Source organism: Gavialis gangeticus, unplaced genomic scaffold (assembly GCF_001723915.1).
Source record: "Gavialis gangeticus isolate Ggan-Ray unplaced genomic scaffold, GavGan_comp1, whole genome shotgun sequence".
Taxonomy (NCBI): Eukaryota; Metazoa; Chordata; order Crocodylia; family Gavialidae; genus Gavialis; species Gavialis gangeticus.
The window spans coordinates 45834090-45855062 of NW_017728995.1; the positions used below are offsets into that span (position 1 = coordinate 45834090).

General features: G+C 39.8%; 1 protein-coding gene across 4 annotated transcripts in view; it reads left to right on the forward strand.

The window, feature by feature from the left end:
• The window catches only part of SPHKAP (SPHK1 interactor, AKAP domain containing), a 186516-nt gene extending 165762 nt beyond the window's left edge, over positions 1-20754 (forward strand). For 2 of the 4 annotated variants that reach the window (XM_019503603.1, XM_019503605.1), the window contains exons 6-12: positions 2219-2474; positions 2777-6584; positions 11713-11892; positions 13751-13837; positions 15732-15784; positions 15879-16063; positions 18517-20754. In XM_019503603.1, the coding sequence (XP_019359148.1) occupies positions 2219-2474; positions 2777-6584; positions 11713-11892; positions 13751-13837; positions 15732-15784; positions 15879-16063; positions 18517-18660 (4713 nt within the window). In that variant the 3' untranslated portion in view covers positions 18661-20754. Of the gene's footprint in view, positions 1-2218; positions 2475-2776; positions 6585-11712; positions 11919-13007; positions 13711-13750; positions 13838-15731; positions 15785-15878; positions 16064-18516 lie in introns of those variants that run through there. The other 2 variants (XM_019503604.1, XM_019503606.1) reach the window with 2 other exon arrangements.
• The last annotated feature ends 219 nt before the right edge of the window (positions 20755-20973 follow it).

Genomic DNA, 20973 nt, shown 5'->3' on the forward strand with positions numbered 1-20973 from the left:
GTCACGGTAGCAATGAGTCTTGCTGCCCTGCTACACCCTCCCGTGCTGAATCCAGCCCACTGGGCCACAGAGGCTCATGCCGGTTCAGCCAGACTGCAGCCCTGTGTCCGCTATGAGTGCACAAATCTGGGGGAGCACATCCCTCGCCATGTCCCACACCCCCCTCCCCACACACCTACCCCCGGCCCCACACGTTGGGGTGCTAGGGCCTGGGGTTGGTGGGCAGTGGGCTGGGAGTGATGGGTACTAGTGGGGTGAAGGGGTATGGGTTGGGAGTGAGGGGCACTGGCAGGGCCAGGGGGCTGTTTTCTATTTAAACTATTTACTGGGTCAGGGGTCAGGACTGACCATTGATGTTGCACATGGGTCCTGGTACAAAAAAGATTGAGAACCACTGCACTAGAGAGCTACTGACGCATTTCCTGGGCACTTTGGGGAGCTGTTGACAGCCTGTCCTCTCCCCTGCCTGGGAAGGGGCAGGCTGTCAAGTGGCAAGTGCCAACTGCAGACCAGCTGAACTGTGGGATGGCAATTTAAAGGCCCATGGTGCTCCTGGCCTCTGGCTTTTAAATCACTGCTCTGCCACTCAGCTGCATGATGGGGCGGCAAGGGGAAGCTGGCAGAAGGCAGCAAAGTCCCTCACCTTTTCCCCAAACCAGGGACTGCCCAGGAAAAGAGACAGGGAATGAAGGCTGCTGCTCCTGTCACCACCCAGTTTATGGGAGCAGGGAGCAGCTGCCCCCTACACCTTCTCAAGACTAGTATGACCCAAGTCTTGGAAAGGCAGACAGCCTTTCTCCTGGCTCCACTCCCCCTTGTCTCCAGGGGGTAAATGTGTAAGGGACCAGGGTGTAGGTGGTCTGGCGTAATGGTCAGACCACTGGGGGAAAGCAGGGGCCTAGAGCTGACTCAGAGAGTAGGAGCCATATTACAAAAATCAGAGGGTCTACAACAGTCCAGGGTCAGGATCTGGGGGTCAGATGCCAAGTACCAATCCAAAGGGTAATCCACAAGGTAAAATCTGAAAACAAAGCCAAGCTGGGATCAGGAGCCAGAAACAGATCTGCAGGAACATCCAAAGCCAAAATCCAGAAATAAGTCAAAAACCAGAGTCAGGAACCAGAATGCAGGAACAAGGAGGCTTGCCATAGCAGAACTGTTTACTGGCCTGCAAACCCAAGGCCCCAGCTGGTGTTAAATGGATAGGCAGCACTCCCAGCGGCCAATTGAGATGCTCACTGCTCCTGAACTGGGGCAGATTTCTTTAACTGAGGCTTAACTGTAGATGTGCCTGCTGAGGTAGTTGGGTCAGGGTGGCCTGCCTGCTCAGAGTCCCTGACAGTACTTGGGCCCAGGCTGATCTGCCTGATCAGAGTAACTGAGAAAGGCAAGGGAAAGCATGCAGACATTCAGTCTCCCAGGAGAACCTCTCCTGGGAGGGATTTCACCCTGGTTGTGGCTGTTATTTTTCTCCTGGAGCAGCCAGATTTGCTATCGGGATAAAAAGCCTGAATGTCCGCACACTTTTGGTTTCTACCAGGAGAATGGTAATTCTCCTGGTGGAAACTGAAAGTCTGTACATAGACTCTGTACATTACACTAGAATTCAGCAACAGCTACTTAGGGTTGCCATTGTCTCTTACTGTGCAGATGTGCAAAACCTAGCATAGTGGGGCCTTGATGTCCACTGGAGCCTCTGGCTACAACTGTAATATAAATATTAAAAAATACTGACACAAGGCCAGGGAACAAAATCAAAATCAAAGCCATTTTATAGTATTAAAATTCAAGCTTTTAATAGGTCATCTAACTCAGCTGCCTTGTAATCTGCAGAAATAGTCATAAGGAGGAACTAAGACTGCCTTAAACTATTCCCTAAAGATTTAAGCAATATACAGCAGTGCATGTACCTACTGCAGAGAGTGGCAAACTCCATCACGGGCAAAAGTAGATGAAGCAGCACATCAAATAAAGGACAAGAAACTGACTGAAAGCAGGACAAGAAGCTGACTGAGGGGGTAAAATACAGATGTGATAAAGGTGCTTACACCTGATAAATCCTGATACAGCATGTTTGTAACTGAAAATGTCATTTTAAACCATGTTACAAGCTTCTTTACAGCTGACTATTCCTGAGAAATTTATTGCGGGGGAAGTAAGGGGAAAAAACAGGACCTCATTTATTTAACTAACTCTTGGAGATTATTTTCCCCTCTAGTGTTCTTGGCTGACAGATGTCTGCTTGGTTCAGTGTGCAAGAGGGGACAGAAAAAACAGTACAAGCTGCATCATCTTTGAAATAAACAAATTTCTGATTGGACTGGAACTTGTGCAGGAGAGACAGCTACAGATAGAAGCCAATGTCTTAAAGCCTGAGGACGATACAAACTGTTCAGTATCTTCAATCGAAGAAGATTTCCTCACAGCATCAGAGCACCTTGAAGATGAGAATGAGACTGAGGAATATAAAAATGGTAAATGCAATGCAATTTTCCACTGTTCTGTTACTGTCCATACTGCAAAAAACATCAAGGTAATGCTCACATAAATTGCACCTGGGGTTATTTTCATGCATCCATGTAATTGCAGTTTAGAAGAAGGATTATCAAAAAAATAAAAATAATTTACACTTTTTAAAATCATTGCTCAAGAGATAGGGTAGACAGTGTCTGTGCAGCAGTCATGCAGTCCAAATCACTCTAGTGCAACTGCATTTTAGAAAGTGACAGCTGGTTGTCTACTAATAAAAACTAATTATTGGGGTTTTTTTCCCTAGGCCATGAAAAACTAAATGTCACAGAACTTGTGTCAGATCCCAGGAAGCATAAAGGAAAAGGACCTGAGAATCTTCATTATAGGAAGGCCAGATTGCCATTTACTCTCGATAAGAATTGTGTTGATACAGAAAATGTGGCTTCTGCTAAAAACTTAGGGAATTCAGAAGCAGCAGTGAATGTTGTGGCTGAAGACCACCTTTTACAAAGTGGGGATAAGTTAATCCAGCAACTACACTGGAAGAATGATTTAGCTGGAAGAGCTAGCTCCTCCCACAGTACTAAGAGCGTAGAAGATTCTTTAACAGGTGAGGTTGAAAATACTCGCCCAGTGTGCACCTCTGAAGATGCATCTCTAACCATAATGGCCAAGGAGGAACTGACTTCTCTGCACGACATAGTATCAGAACAAAACAGTAAAGTAAATGCAGAGGACATTACATGTGAAAGGAAACCTCACTCTCCCTTGCGAAATGAGCAAGCAACTACAGGACAGTATGCTACAAATTTAGCAGAATCTGTTTTACAAGATGCGTTTATTAGATTGTCCCAATCTCAACCCACTTTTATGGAGGAGGCTGCTGTTAGCATCTCCATTGGAAATTCCTTAAATTCAGCCACTTGTACAAATGAAGATGTAACAACATCCCGATCATGGAATGAACTTCCAAAAATTGTCATTGTACAAAGTCCAGACAGTTATGAAAATACATCAGAATGGCCTGGTTCTGGTTTTCCAAATCTATGCCATTGGTCTGAATCAGAAAATTCTGAAGTCTCAGATTACTTGGAGGAGGACAGTTCCAATGGGAACAGCCAGGGTGCACTGGAAGTGGCTTTAGCTTGTGCAGCTACAGTGATTGGAACCATTTCAACCCCCAAGGCTGCAGAGAGATTCAAAAGAGAACAAGAAAGCACAGATTCTCAGGGCGAAATAGTTGATAATGAAGAGCTGCAGACAAAATCTTCACAAGGGCTTGATGGCTGTGCAGATCTGGAATATTCATTTCCATCTGCTCTCTGCGGCATGACTCAAGTAGCAAGTGCTGTAGCAGTCTGTGGTTTAAGTGAAACAAAGGAAGATAAGTACCCTGTAACTTCAAGTGGACTCTTGTCTGCAGCTGAGGCCTCTGCAGCTATTACACTCCATTGTAGCATAGCCATAGGAAGCAGCATGGAGAAGCTGAATGATAGCATTGCAGAGGCACTCCTCAAAGAGGCATCCATAATTTTAACAAAGCCCAATACATACAAAAATATAGGAGACTTTATGGAATCCATCAATGGGAGAATTATAGAAACTGCCACAAGCCCGCAGATTTCACGTGTGGATGAAATGATGAGTGACGAGCTTGCACAAAACTTATCCAACATCATTCTGAGGCATTCTGTCGAGGAAGTTAAAAAGAAGAGGCAGCTACACCCTAGACCAGATAGTAAATCAAATGCATATGACATTTTTATGGAAACTGCAAATGAACTGCTTTTTAATGTGATATATTTCACATGCAAGAAGATGAGCGATATTGCACAGGTTGATGAGTGTTCACTTCTCTTTTCTGAGGATTCAAGTAGAGAAAAAGATACAGAAACAAAAAGCCGACAGACAACAGCTAATCAAGCATCACAGAAATCTCCAGATCACTCTAACCGCTACCCGCTTAGTACCCCTTACAGTGCTACTGCTGATAGAGACAATAGTAACATACCAAATACGAGAGTTAGTGAGAGTGAAATAGTGGCAAATAGCATGAAAAGTGCTACACTACAGTCAGACCTGCCAGGTAGAATCCGTGGGCAAAATTCGCTGGTTGCAAGAACATCCCCCAAAAAAAGATATCTGAAAAGAACCACAAGAGATTGCTACAAATCCCCAAATCCGAGTAACAACCAAAAGAAAAAAGATCTCAGATCTTTTTCAGACAGAGATAACACACTTAGAGCCAATGAATGCAGACACGGTGTTCAAGAACAGCTATTTTCTGATGCCATTGTGAATAGAGAAAGTCAGGATAAAGTTAAGTACGACGACGTGCTGAACAATGAAGTCCAAGTTAATGTGTCTTTATTAGGTAACCATATCTTGCTTCCTTCGCAGTCCATGCTACAGGTAAAACAGTCAAGGGATAAATACTGCATAACAGATTTTGCAGAAGAATTGGCAGAAACGGTGGTCTCTATGGCAACGGAAATAGCTGCCATTTGCCTTGAAAATTCAAATGGCAAGCAACCCTGGTTCTGTGCATGGAAAAGAGGAAATGAGTATCTGGTGACCCAAAGTTTATCATGCAGAACCATAAAAAGAAAGAAGGATACTCAGCCTAATGGCTCAGTTGTTAGGAAGCACAGGCCACCTAGGCTTAGTGAGATCAAAAGAAAAACAGATGAGCACCCTGAGCTAAAGGAAAGACTGATGAACAGGGTAGTGGATGAATCTATAAACCTTGAAGACACCCCAGATTCTGTCAATATCTTTGCAAATGAAGTGGCTGCTAAAATTATGAATTTAACTGAATTGTCCATGGTTGATAATGTCTGGCAGGGTCCAAATCATCCCAGGAACAGACTTTACTGTGAAAGGTGGAGCAGAGGTAAGGCCTCAAGCTGTGAGAGCATACCAGAGGAGGATTCAGACTCCAAGAGCTTTTTGAATATGCTGGGCCCAGTGAATACTTTAGGCCAGCCAGTGAGTCAGACCAGCTCTGTCTCCAAGCAGTCTAGCTGTGAAAGCATTACAGATGAATTTTCAAGATTTATGGTAAATCAGATGGAAAATGAAGGAAGAGGGTTTGATTTGTTACTGGACTACTATGCAGGGAAAAATGCAAACAACATCTTAACTTCTGCCTTGCAACAGGTAGCCAGGAAAAACGGCCACCTCAACGTAAGGCCTACTTGCCCATCCAAGCAGTCTAGCACAGAAAGCATAACAGAAGAATTTTATAGGTACATGCTAAGAGAACTTGAAAAGGAAAATAAAGATAATTTATCTTCCACCAGGAGTTCAAGAGACTGGAGTAGCAGTCTGCTACCACCTCCTCTGCGAACACCATTTTGTTTTAGACAATCTTCTGTGCCAGACAGCAGATCATCAGGGTCCAGGCTAACAGTGAATGCCCCAGTCAAGGCAAACTCTTTAGATGGCTTTGCCCACAGCAGTCACTTGGATTCCTTAAGCATACAAGTCAGTACTGCATCTTCTTCAGGTCTTTGCAAGTCAGATTCATGCCTATACCAAAGATGTAGGACTGACCAGATAACTGACATGTTAATTCATGAGACGTGGGCAAGCTCAATTGAATCACTAATGCGTAAGAACAAAATTATAGTGGACGATACAGAGGTTACAGATCCTGATCAGTTTTCCAGTGATTCCCCACCGCATGTAGAACAGTATGCAAATAGACTGGCTGCAAATATTGTCAAAAGTGGGAAAACTTTAATTGCTGTCCATCAAGATTCATTTGAACATACAAGCAGAGAACATGTCACAGAAAACAGACATCTCCCAAGTGTAACACAAGGTCACTCAAAACCACCAAGGGACAGAATACATTTAGATGGGAAAAAAGAACATATTACAAACCCTGGATCCCCTGCTTTAAGCCACATAAGCTCCTTTCCTTGCCCAAGGGATGTCCCTTTGATTCAGATAGAAATTGATCAAAGAGAAGACCTGGATAAAGACCCAGAGCCATTAACTTCTAGTAGCATCCCCTGTGGAAAAGCTAAACAACATGCCAACAAAGAAAAGCCTCCAGAAGCATCTTCTGGGAAGCATGTGGTTTCAGGCTGCTTAATGAATAGCAGGTGAGTGACAGAACAAGTTAACGCTTTGCTTTCTTTTTAACTCTAACAGTAAAAATCAGCTTCTAGTGAAAGAATCCTACCTTTTCCAATTTAAGAATACCTCTGGGTCAGACCAACGGTATGCATACATGTTGGGTCAGACCAACAGTACATCCAGCCCAGTATTCTCAGTCCGACAGAGGCAGAAGTAGATCTAGGCAGGGAGACCATTGCACTGGATATCTCTAGAATAATCTATCCCTGGCATCCACCATTATTGGTTTGGAAATGTCAGCGGAAACATCTCCAACCATACTGTTCAATAGCCATTAATAGGTCTATCATCCATGAATTTATTGAGTCCCTTTTTGAACCTGGCTATGCTGTCTACCTCCACCAGCTCCTGTGGCAATGAATTCCATAAGTTAACTATGCATTAATCTGTTCAGGATAAAGTGTTATTACAACATCCTAGAGAAACAAACAAACGAAAACCTACAGCACAGTGCTAACATTGTTCGCTTTAGAATGGCATGATTTTTCCTTTAGCATGGGCAATGCCTACTAGTTGAATGTCTATACACATCCATGTTTTAGCACACCCCATCCTACTGCAACTGCACTCTCTTTAGAACCCTACCTCTGCCACTTTCTCCATTTAGAAAAAAAGTCCTGCTGCATTATGGGGCAATGTTTATAGCAGTGGTCACTCACTCTCCCTCGAAGTATTATCTATTTTAGCCAGGTTTCTTCTGCAACCTAACTTCTTGACTAGTAGCTGAAATGGCAGTCACTGTCATATGGAAGCATCATAGTATCTTAGGTTATCATTGCTAATGGTAGAAACTATTGGATTAAATACTTGCTTTCCCCCCCCCCACAAATAAACGGCTGTGTTTTGGCTCCTAGGCAGAGCTCTATATTGAAGTGGAAAAGCATGTGCACACCCCTGTTATGTGGATAATTAGCATACTGCCTCTGCTCTATCATGCTGACTCCTACTAACAGTGACTCTTGCTTCAAGCACAGCCAGCTTGTAATAGGATTCATTAAGAAACCAATCTGGCTGGAATCATGGCTTTCTGCCTCTCAGTAACTTAGGAAACTTTTGGATAATGGCTTTTTCTTCTGCTCTAAGACAAATATGCAGTGTTTTCTTAGTGCCTTTAGTGAACAGTTCTCAATGTGCTTATGTGAAATTTACAGAAAAGGTGCTTGTGGAGTAGATATACTCCTAGATTGATATACAGATCTGCCATGCAAAGCACTGAGCATGCACTTCCATGTTCTCAAGAGATACAGACTGTTGCAGGCTTTGAAAAAACAGCAAAGTGCAACATTCATTCAAGTCTACTTGTTTAAAAGCCCGAGAAGAAAAGCGGTATTATTTCACTAGCTCTCAATACCTAAGGTAACTCTTTCTAAAAGAGTTGTTTCATGTTTTGTTAGTTCATGCAACAGGTGAAGAAAAATACTCAGGGTGGGGGGAAATGTAGCACGTCTGAGTAGCTGTAAAGGAAGCGTGCAGGTAACACACGACACCTGATCCTGTCACTCTCCACACACCCAGAACTCCCTGCAATTCCAAAGGGGTTTCCACATGCAGCAAAACTGTAGGATCAATGAGGAAAGAATTATCTTTTAGTATGAAATTTTTATGTTGTAGTTTCCAGTTGCTTAACTAGAAAAGACACTCATCAATAGGAAAATCAGAGCTAAATATTAGATGTGGCTGACATGGTAATAAAGGATATGTGTTACTACTGTGTCCTCTCTCCCTGTTCAGCAAGCAGGCTGAATGCTGTTTTAGGATGACTGGGTATAGGTAGAGGTGGTCAAAAGTTTTATGTCTACACAACATAACGCCATAGGGCATCTTTACATGTGCTCGGGGTGGGAGGGGGTGTTAACTAGAGCAGGTCTTAGGAGCTCTAATTAAAATGCCTGCAATGTCTTGTGTATTCAGCATCTCACACTTCAAAATGGCGGCAGGGGTGCTTTAACTAAAGGTCAATCAATGAGCTTTACTTAAAACACCCCCCACCACCATTTTGATGTATGGGATGCGGAATACATGAAACGCAAAGGCTGCTGGAGCGTTCTAATTAGAGCGCTATTTAGATTAATCGGGTCTGCTCTGGCATATTGTAATTAGCATGTGTCAGAGAAGGCATCAGGCATGTGTATGGGTGCCCATAAGTATGAACCTGGTTGGTGAACCAAGCAAATGAGGTAGGTTTTGTTCTTTGCAGTCCACTGCACTTGCTGACTCTCAGCTTCATCTCCAGCATTGGCACAGGAACTTCTCAGAAGCTGTCCTAAGTGAGGTAGCAAGGCAGGAGCAGATGTCAGTAATGGTGTTTCATTCTATCCCAAGCCAAATTAATCTCTTCCAGGGTAGTGAAACTTTTGAGTGATCTTTCACCCTCAGTATAAGGGGCCACAAGGCTAGGCATCTTATCCAAATCTATTGGTTACACTCTGGAAAAGTGGTAGCATAGCAGTAGTCGAGCAATTATCAACCAAGGTGCCAGGGCTCAGGCTTGTACTTGCCTCTGAGCAGTCCTCTATACCCACTGCCCAGTTCCTCTTCAAGGAGATAAGCACTGTAATATATACGTTAGTTTTGAAATTGGGTATCACTTAATTCACAAAAGTTATAGAGTGCCTTGAGTCCGGTGAGGGGTGCCTGGAGTCCAAAAAAGGTTGAGAACCACTGCATTAGACAAAGTGAGGGGAAAGACGGAGCACTGGGCTAGAAAATGAAAAGAGGCAGCAGTTAGAATGTACCTGGAGTTCAATTTAGTTACACCTCAGTTCCGTTCCTGAAGCCATTGTGTTAGTTTTTTTTCTAATCAGCAACACCTATACAACCACATACTCTTTTATTAGAGTTACACAGGTGCAAGCAAAGACAAAATGTTTGCCCTATTAATCTAATGTGCATACTTTCTAAGGCATGTTAGCTATTCAGAACAGACAGGAGTTAAAGCAGCAACAGTTCGTGTGACTAAAGAACTTAAATATGATTCTGGATATACACAGGCATCCTATTGGAAAAGAAGGTGTTTCCTAGGCATGCTTCAGAGGTAGCTGTAACACAGTCCATGGTTGAATTTTCCCTTCACCTGCCTCTGTGCTTCATGCAATCAATCACTGTCCAAAAAAAGAGCTGGCTGGGTTTCCATGAGATTTGTTTATAAATAGGAAGTTAAGCACTTTGTGATCCTTCATTATGAAAGTTTTTGTTAATTTTATTGTACTAATTTCCTGTAAATAGAAACAATACTGCCCTGAAGGTTGAACATTATAGGGATTTGCGTGTGTTTTTGAAATGGCCAAGTTTTGTTCAAAAGTTGGGGACTGCACTACTGAGCAAAACTGTAGCTACATTTGGTTTATGTAACCAAGATGTTTTGTTTTAAACAATCCAGAACAATTTATGTTGGCAAACATATAAGAGAATTTTTGGGTAGTAGCAGTCAGTAGTTAGAACTCATAAGATGGCTTTGCACAATGCTTCTGCACTTTCAGTATCAGATAGGTTTAGGGATATGAATGTAAATATCAGATTAAAACATTCATTTTCCAATTAAAGGTCCCATAGAGCTATTTAAGATGAAATGGGATCCATATTTAACCTTAATTTTGATATAATTTCACACTGAAATATGTTAATATTGCTTTTTATCATACTAGTATTACTTTCCACAGATTTTTATTTGACCTAAATGTAGATTCAGTCTGTATCTGCGTTGTACACTTTGTTGTTTAAAAAAGGATTTTTTTAAAGTTAATGTATAAAAAGTGGTACTTTTTTAGTTTCAGAAATTTTTAAAATTCTGAAAATAATGAAAAAAATTAATATTTATACAGTGCTTTGAAAGTATAACATTCTATATTGTATAAGTACTAAGATTTATTCAAAGGAAAGTAAGGGCATTCAGAGTATATCTCGGGCAATGCATAGTGTAAATTTCATCCACTTTCTTCTCTAGCCAGACAAGCACATATTTGCACATGTGAATTTAAATAGCTAATTTATGATTAGAGAATTTCATCATGCTGTAATACAGTACCACATATTCTGTAATATGGCAGTTCCTTCTACATGGCTAGGAACAGACATTGCATTTGTCCCTCAACAAGTTGTGCTTGTATTTATCTCAGAACAGAAATATCCCGAAATGGGTGTGTACACCCACCATCCTTTTAATCAGGGTTTAGTGAGTGGCAGAATGCATAGCCATTTTTCTGCCATGGGTTCAGTAATGCAATCTTGGGATAATGATTCAGATGCACTTTGCAGTGTCTCAGGCTAAACTGTTAGTACTTCTTATTCCAGGAACATTTTAGAATTTATCTCAGGACAATGGACACAGATGTCTGAGGGTAAAAATAGACATCAGATTTATCCCAGGAAAAAGCCTTTTATCCTGGGATCCTGCAGATGTACAAATCCATATTTCCACTTCAAGTACCTGTGAAATATCCAAGATAACTCTTTTTCCTGGAATAATTGTGGCCAAATCAAGTTAATTGTCATTCATTCCAGAGACAAACTGCATGTGTAAAGGGCTATGCCAGTCCTAGGTTTTGATTGGGATTAATCAGAACTGAATCAAATGCAACATTTGTTTTTAACCTGAATGATTATATTTCATCCTGGAATAAAATGGTTTATCCCGAGACAAATGTGACTTTGATTTGTAGCCTAAACAAAATCTTCCGGAGAAATATTATTCCCAACAAATTGGAAGACCCAGTTTGTTTTGTGTTTGTATTTACAGGAATAGTAAAAGGACTTTTTAAATGGAATGTTATTCCATATTTTTAGCTTCATTTTGTGCACAAGCTGAGGGCTTGACTCTGATCTCCCACGAGTTTGCACTGCTGTGATTCAGCACTCTATGAGGAACATAACCTGAATCTACACTGATGTGAGGATAAAACAGTGTTGTACAGGTATCCCACCATAGACAACTGCAAATCTGAATCTGCCTGAAATACCTTCCTGCTCTGGCTTTTTTGAAAATCAAGAACAATAAGACACAGCTCAACATTATCTGAAAATTAGAAATTCTAGCTTAGGTTTGCTTGTGTTATATACTTAACATCTCAGTAATGCCTTGCTTTTTAACCTTGCCAGCATTAGTATTAGGAATGGAACAGATGCTGAAACTGTGGTGGAAACAAAAACAGCTGAAGAATTCCCAAACCCTCTCAGCAGCAGTGATGAAAGCATGGGCAGCTGGTCTCAGCTAGTGAATGATGAGGATAATCCTGATGATACAAGTAGCTACTTACAACTCAGTGAGAGATCCCTGAGGTACCTAATTTCTGTCAGTGTTTGATGTACAGTAGGAGCTAACCACCAAGTTAAAGGTTTGAATATGCAAAGCACAGACTCAAGGTGTAGTTGAAATGTTCCAAAAATGGATAGGCTGCAGGATGTTGGGGTTTTTTGTTTCTGGTTTTTCTTTTTGCATTATATATCACTCTTATTAACCATGACATTGTACCCATTAGTAGTTGGAATCATACAAAGAAGCAACTACTCAATCCCAAGCAACTTCCTGATAACCATTATAGTGAAAGGGCCATCAGACAAGCTAATTACTGCACACCTTGAAGTGATTTATCTGTTGCTGTTTGCCACCATCTGCTGGGGTCATTTGACATTCTATGATGTAGTCTAGAGCTTCTGATTGGGATGAGCACAAAATTGAAAATTATGGCTAGATTGTGACTAGTCCTGCATAAGAGACAAGAAGTTTTTCTATTCTGCAGAATGCTTGAGTAGGAGACTGCTTTGCGGGACACAGACTTAGTGAAATAGATTTATACAATCTGCCTAACCTTAGCCATTTAAAGATTTCCTATTGGCAGGATTTTTTCACAGACTCTTGAGATCAAGTTTAAAATGTTGCCAATCAGTCATGTCAGTCTCCTAAGCCCTGTAGAAGACATGAGAAACACACTGCATTGTAATGAGAAAAGGAAGAGAATGCATGAAAGTTGTATGGCATTGTTGGTTAACTGAACACTTGAGCATAGCTGTGTATATTAGTCTGGGTGAATGTTCATCTCATCATGTATGCAGTGGCAGCTATTAGTAGATTCTTCAGCGTGGGCGATCTAATATATTGTGCCTCATGGCTCTTTGCACTAAAAAATCAATATAGCAAGCCACAATGCACCGAGCATTGACACACTGACTTTGTAAAACTTGATGGAGAGGTACTATGTTTTTCTCACAGCAAAGTGAGCAACTGTAATGTTAGTAGCCTTAGTTAAAATAGAGTAGTTCAATTGCATACAGATCACAAGTGTAAAAGTGTAATACACACTAGGTTCAGTAAATAAATCACATATTGGTCATATAGTTGTGTCAATCATATATACTCTATTGTGTGATTCATGGCAGTGTCATAAGGTGAACAGGTATTATTATTCCAGACAAGCTGAGAGTAAGAATTTAATTCTTGCAGCGTAGCCAGAGAGAACTTCTAAATGCTATTGCCCTTGATGAAAACAGCAGCTTTAGTTGAAATCTCTGTCTTTCATACTGGCCAGGAAGGTAAGAGGTTACCATTGTATCTCTAGGTTCCATCAGATTTTCTGCAGTATTCAGATGGTTTGATTACTACACTGAAACAGTCGCTTATAGTATGGGCATGGCTTCCCCAGCAGGTAAACAGTAAGACAGGTAGTCACATATCTTGCCTTAAAACACCACGTTCAGCGGTATCTGAATCTCTGCAGGTGTGTCAAAGACATCTCTAACCACTTGCTAGTCATCTTGTACAAGAACTCATGCAGGTTTTTTTTCCTATTAAAGGCTAGGAGTTGGATTGAAATTCACATATCACTGCATAAACTATTAACAAAAAACCTGAGTCCATCTTTTTTTTTCATATCACAGCATCAGTAGATGCATGACTCATCCAGGAGTAATTTAAGAAAAGTCTCATATTATTTTAAACATGTCAGTGCCCTTTTTCTTGGGAATCATTTGTTGAGCATGATTGGAGTTGCATGCCCTGATTTTGTAGAATCTGGGGTCAAAGCTGTAGCTCTGAATTCTGGGGGGAGGAGCCCATTGACTTCTCCTTGCATATTAGAAAATGTATGGACACATGTAGGGGTGGAGGTTGACACTGATATTTAAACTTTTGCTTTGTCAGCAATGGCAACAGCAGTACAACTAGCAGTCTTGGCATTATGGACCTGGAAATTTATCAGGAAAACATGCCATCTTCTCCCATGATTAAGTAAGTAGCTACGAAAATGAAGTCTGGTATTTAGAAGTACTATTCTAATGTCAGCTGAAAATAATTTATATCATACAGAATGTGCCAAACCTGTAATAACTGTGCTTCTAACCTGCTGCCTCAGCAGTTGTTAATCTTCGATAAATGTACATGCAGATAGCTTACTGCAGACTGGCCATATCAGCCTATAGTAAAGCTGTTCCATGTGGATGTCTCAAGGAGCTACATCGCCACCATGTGCTTTGCTTAAAGGTGAAACTGAGATATCCACTTCCCTTGGGTGGGCACTCCTCGCTAGGAAACTTTGCAACTATTACTCAGGGCTTATTGTAACAGTTGTAAGATTAAGTACAATAGAGCCAATTTAAGTTGAAGAAAGAGAAACACCAAGCTTCTTTTTAAAAAAAAGTGATCATTTGGCCCAAGATACTCCTTGTCTGCCGTCTCTGGGCATGTTTCTACCAACCTTGCTCAATAGGAATAAAATGAGAGAGAGATGTGCAAGTACCTGCCTAAAGATTCTGGTACCCTGAAACATGGTATGACCTGCTAGTAGATGGTGTGATGCAGTAACACCTGTGGAAGTAAGTATACTGTATATCATTCAGAAAACATGGTACAGTGTGAAGTCACTGTGACCACCTCCCCACAACCCTGACCCCCAACATTTCTAACAACCCATTAATGGTTTGTAGCCTATCTTCATCTCAGGGACACCATCCTGCAGCCGTAGCTTCTCTTGCTATCAGAAATTGTAACTTTTTTGATAAACACACTGGACAGTAATATTTCTGTAAAGTCATAAATATTTTGTTGCAGCTGTGATTGCTAGCCTTAGTAAAACATGTACTCCATTCCCTCAACACCATGGAGTGCTGGCTGCTGCATGCAGACACTTCAACCCAACATCTCTCAGAGTCCAGATGATCAGGGCTCCCAGCCAGGGAGCTCATGGTGTGTTTCCCCAACAGCCAAGCTTGTTACCTGTCAGTCCCAGGATCTCCCTGCACCAGCCATATAGCAGAATGGGATCCGATGCAAGAACCCATAGTTATGCCTTCAGATTCCATCATGCCATTTACAGACTGTAGGGGCCCAAAGGGCAGATAATACTGTTCTTCCATAATAGCAGCCAAAGTCTCCAATGTTTAACTCTCCTTGATTGATGAGACAAATGGAAGCTTATGTAGTGAGTGGTTGCTAAACCTCTAGGAATACTAGAAAAATCAGTAGCATCATTACCAGATTGACAGCCTTCTGCAGTATGTAGATGTGCATGGCCTTCTCAGAAAAGGAGGGCAGGAAAAAGCAGATCTCTGACACTGTACTGGAGTTTGTCTGCTATAATGCAACATACAAAGTATAGATTGCTTGAGATTTTTGGATGATTTTAATATAATCCAGTTATCGGAACAGAACTAAAATCCTAGAAGGTAGCAGCTGGAGGTACTAATGCATTATTATTACATCCAACTATGACAGACAGAGAGAGTACAGGAAAGCAATTACAGCAGAATGCGACATCGAAAGGTACACATGTAGAAAGTACAGTACTTCACCAAATCACAGGGCTTGCAGTTTCCCATCAAGATAACACAACTATCAACCATAAAGATATACTGTCAAACTTAAAGAAGGGTGATGTAGATTATACACTGCAAACAGTTCACTGTACTCTTGTAGTAGTATTGTGTAGTGTCCAGAGCCCTGATGAAACTGTTGTGAGATACAGTACCCTGCTGTATCTTTTCCATTTATATATTTTATCATCTTTGTAATATTATGGATTCAAATTGTGCATTATAAGATAAATATGCCACCTCACCTTGCATGAAACTATACTTTTACTGTTCCAAAATATTACTAACAGGTTTTCTTGTTTTTTCCCCTGAAGTGAATTAATAGAAGAAAAAATGTTCCTTAAAGAACAGCCAGAGAACACAGAGGGTAAGCTGAACTGTTTCAACTGTAGCACTGGCATCTGACTTGCCACAGAGTATTTGAGGTTAATAAAAGTAATGCTATCATGACTGTGTTTCAGAAAGCACCTCTGGGCTGTCAGTGGGGACATCCAATTGTCAAAAGGATCTGTTAGTGATCAACTTTGATCTGGAGCCAGAGTACCCTGATGCAGAGCTCAGAGCAACACTTCAGTGGATAGCTGCCTCTGAACTTGGAATCCCAACCATCTACTTCAAGAAATCTCAGGAAAATAGGATTGAAAAGGTAGTATTTTTGTTTCCTGGGCATGGACATCAGTGTTTTTTAAGCTCAAAAGCTTTTAAACAAATTTGATTGTATTGAAGTCACTGAAATGGTCTTAAGAGTAGATTTAATGGCAACAGATCTTTGTTAGAATAGTTGTAGCGCTGCTGTCTACCAGAGATGAGTTGAGATTATTTAAATGCCCCATTAGTTTGAGTGCACACCAGCAGCTGCACAAATGAATAATCACCAATTTAAATCACACTACTTCAAAAATATCAAATATTATCCAGCAATTAGAATGCACATCCTGATGTCAGCCATATCAGGGACAGCTGCTTAAATTCAGACACTATTAGTCAAAAAAAGCTTAACAAAGGGGGTAGTGTCAAATGTTATGTGGAGTTTAACAAATTGGTGATTGATCACTCCAGTATACAAACAAAGTCTTACTTACTGCTTAGGGCCCACTTAAACCTGTTTAGCAGAACCTCAACCCCTCTGATGTTAATGACAGCAGGAGCAGAATTTGACATGGGCCTGTTCTGGCCTCCTCTCTCTGCTTCAGCCCCCAATACAAGTTAGAAATCTCACTTGTTTGAGTTTGCTGTGCTGCCCAAAGATTCCTATACCTGAGAATAGCTGGAACACAGTGTTGCCCTGAACAGGCCATGGCAGCTCTAACACACAAAGATTTTTACTGTGGCCAGATGTATTGACTTCAGACTATCCTTGGGCTGGTGGAATTGGTATACAGGGCTCCAGTGTACTGAAGAATTTGACCCACCATGCTCAAATATGTAGGGAAGTGTTCTGTGAAGATTCAGTGTGACCCTTATATTGCTTATGTTGCAAAATAAACTATGCTAATATATCTGTTAACTTATTATCAGCAGGCTGTCCACCAGGGCACCCGAGTTAAAACTTAAAGTCACCACTGTATTACTAGAGTCAGCATTTCCAACTGAACCAGTTTTGCAATGGCAAATCTGTCACTTCAGAAATGAGGCTTACTGAAGGGTTCTGTGAAGTCCCATGGACATCGGGAATTCCTGCCAAACGGAATAACAAAATGGTGGTAGGGCATGTAGAACTGGGCCCTTTACTACTAATCAAACCTTACATACCACCGTACTACCCACTGTCTTGAAAGCATAGCTCCAATGGAGAAGCATGCAGATTTCAAAGACCTTTTAAATGCATCTGTAATGTTATTTCAAGCCACCAAATCACTGAGATCAACACAGAAGCCCCAAATGCCCTCAAAAGCTGTAGCCCCTCAGATACAGTGGGGCTGTTCCTTATACTAAAGGGTTGGAGCGGCTCACAGATTGCCATTTCACACTGTCCATTTTCCATGGAGCGTGACAAACTCCATGAAAGTGTTAGAGTATTTAAATATATTAATGAAGAAAAATTATTGACTTCAATATTTTGGACTTTTAAAATAATTTCTATAAGTAGATCATTTTATGTAGCAGAGATATTGTTTGGTATTTCTTGAGTACATGCATTTGGGAATCATAAACATAATTTAAAATGCATTCAGCAGCAACTGTCCAAATTGCATCTTATTAAAAAGCAGCTGTCAGCTTTACCCATCTGCTTTTGCGAACAGTTAATTCAATTGCTAAAATGCACTAAAGAATAATGAAGCATATCCTGACTACAATGCTGCTTCTGGAGATTGCACAACTATTAAATAGTATTAAAATACATATTAAAAGTTTAGGGTGCAGCATAAAAATGGCAAACAGCTACCCTAGCTGCAGATATGCAATATTTTCTCGTGCGGTTTAAAACTGGAGGCTGTATACAGAGGAACCTAATTAGTTATTGATTGTGAAACTCAAGGAAATGAAAAGCTTTGATTTTCATTTCCAAGCCAAAGAAAGGATGGGACCAGATGCATGACATTATGAAGCCCATTATTAAGTACAAAAGTGGACACAATGTAGGATTTTCCAGCTGTTCAAGACTAAATGAAATGCAACATAACAAGACCAGTGATGATGGTAATGAACAAATATATTTTACTTCAAATATAAGCTCTTCATATTGGCACTCTCAATTCTCAACATTTACAATACCATTATTCTGACACTGAGTTACCAATATCAAAGATGGTTGCATTTCTTTCTCAGGCTTAAAGTTACATTGCAGGGACTAACTTGATTACACAGGAGTTACTATTGATTTAATTAGTGTCACTGAGATCACAATCTGGATCTTGTACATTATGTGGGTTCTTTGAATTGAAATGCAAAATTCAAGATAGCCAAATGAAAATGGATTTCAGATCTGTGTTTTATAAATAGATAGAATCAAAATTATTTCAATGCTATTTGTTAGGCACAGTGGGGCCATGATTTTATCATGCTGATAAACACTGCAGAATGGTTTGTGTGCATTTAATGAAAACTACTTAAGAAAACTCAACTGAACAAATCCCTAAGTATACCATTTTTATTTAGTTTCTAGATGTTGTGCAGTTAGTTCACCAGAAGTCCTGGAAAGTGGGTGATATCTTTCGTGCAGTGGTTCAATACTGCAAGCTACATGAGGAAAGCAGAGAATTAACACCAAGCCTCTTTGACTGGCTTCTTGAATTGGGATAAGGAACCTGTTAATGTTCAGCTTTTTCTTTTTAAGTCCCGCTTAAGTGGCTGTGGTTTGTGTAACGCTCTAATTTTCAGAAATCAGTACATAAAATGAGCACAAATATACAAACTCAACTAGCACAATACAGGTCCATTCCACAGGTGTATACTGAGCCAGGTGAAATCAAGGTGTACTTATACTGTTACATCATGTGAGGGACTTGAGACGTGTTGTGTTTTAGAGTGTACTGTACTAAGAAAAGAGGAATTTTGCCTTTTAAATGAATAAACTATAAAATGACTGGATGAAAACAAGACATATTTCTGTAATTGAATATTCTGTTAATATCCTTTGGTTAACTTAATCAACTGCAGTGGAATTATAGACTCAACGTTCATTTTTAAAACACTATCTGTACAGTTTAACTATTAGAATACTAGTGTTTTCCAGATGCTTAGGAGAATGTGTCTCTAGATACATAATATAGAAAGATAAATAATTATTTTTTAAAATCCCAGCAACCTACAAAAGGGGCAGAAAACTTGGAGGTCTTATATCTTTACAGGTAGATGATTTAAAAAAAAGATTTCTGTTTAATGCATTTAATTTTCTTCTGAGAGATGTTTATTTGCTTTCCAAGCTTTTCCATAATTGTTTTATTCTAAAGGAACTGAAATCTAGACACTCAAAATATTGCTCTTTAAAAACAGTCTGAGACCTTTTAATTTTATTCAGAGGCAGCACAGGCCAGTGGAGGAAGCACTGACTTGTGAATCAGGAGATCTAGGTTCTTTTCCCAGCTCTGCCCCGGACCTGCCATATGACCTTGGGAAATTTACTTCACCTCCGTGCCTCAGTTTCCTTAGCTATAAAAAGGGGGTACTAATAGTAACTTTCTTAGGTAAAGTGCTCTATGATCTTTAGAAAAAGCACTTATAAGAGCATATTATTTTATTTAAATTTTAATCTAACTTAAATAAATGGGTTATTAAGAAGAAAATCAGCCTGAAGAAACTAGACGGTGTTATCATAAATATACATTATGCATTTAGTTTTGTTTTTAGTATTTACAAGAATAAAGTATTATTGTTAAATACATGTATATTTACATTTGGATTGAAACTCATTTTGGATGTAAATGTTTGGATGAAACAGGATAGCTCATGTTATGAAAACATTTATATAACTATTTGATAAGATCTAACTACAATATCTTGCAGCTGAAATGATCAGTTAGTTTTATGCATTTAACTATACTCTCTCTCGAATCTGCCAAAGAGATTCATTTCGAATTCAAAGGAAAAAGAACTTATAGTAAAGAACTTCATATATATTGTGATTTACTTATTTGAAAAAACAACACATTTCATGTTTCCCTAAATAAAATACTATAAGAAATTCTGCTTGTATTTCCCTGAGAAAATATATAAGAGAACGTTTATTTTCCTTATCACAGTATATGCTTCCATAATATGTCCTGGGAAATTATCCTTTTGCACTAAGTATTTTTGAAGATTTTGAAATAGTTTTAAATAAATTTTAACAAAAGAGCCATAATATATTAGCATTAAATTCATTTCCACACTTGCATGTGCTTTCACTCATATGTTAAAGAAAAGATTGTCAGTGTATCAACATCTATATGCGATAAAAAGTTACATAGCTAACTTTGCATCTACTCTGCAGTACACACAGCACAGTAAAAGTCACTTTACTGTCAGTATAAAGGTGAGTTTACTACATACACTAAATGTGAATGGACAGCTTTTGGACCTGTTCCTGGCAAGTGCTAGATACCCACAACTCCTGCAGACATCAGTGGAAGTTATGGGTATTCAGTACCTCCAAGAAACTGAATGTTAATAAAAAAATTGCTGAGTATTCCAGACTGAAAGTACTTTGTTTGATCTAATAAATAGAAAAATGTATTTATTGTTAGATCAAATACCATTAGTTGTCAGTATGTAAACATTTTGCTGTGATAGAATAAATATTTACTTATCCTAAAAAGCACAAATAACTTGACTGAGTTGTAACAGTGTGATGAAGTTTCTTCTGTACAGTAGTTCTTATTGTCGCAAATTATTCAGAAATAAATTTATGTTACAACATGTGTCCTCTTTGCCTTCCTAAAAGTCACAAATGAGTTTTATTGCAAACTAACTGTATGATGCATTTTATTTGACCAATTACACAGCATTCATGATGGTCACTGGGTCCACATAAAGCTTCCTCTGTGGAATGAAATATTTGGCACAGAGCCTTTTACAACAAAAAGTCAGTTAGAGTTAGGGATGCTCACTTCATGGGGGTCAAGCTCCTAGCTTTAT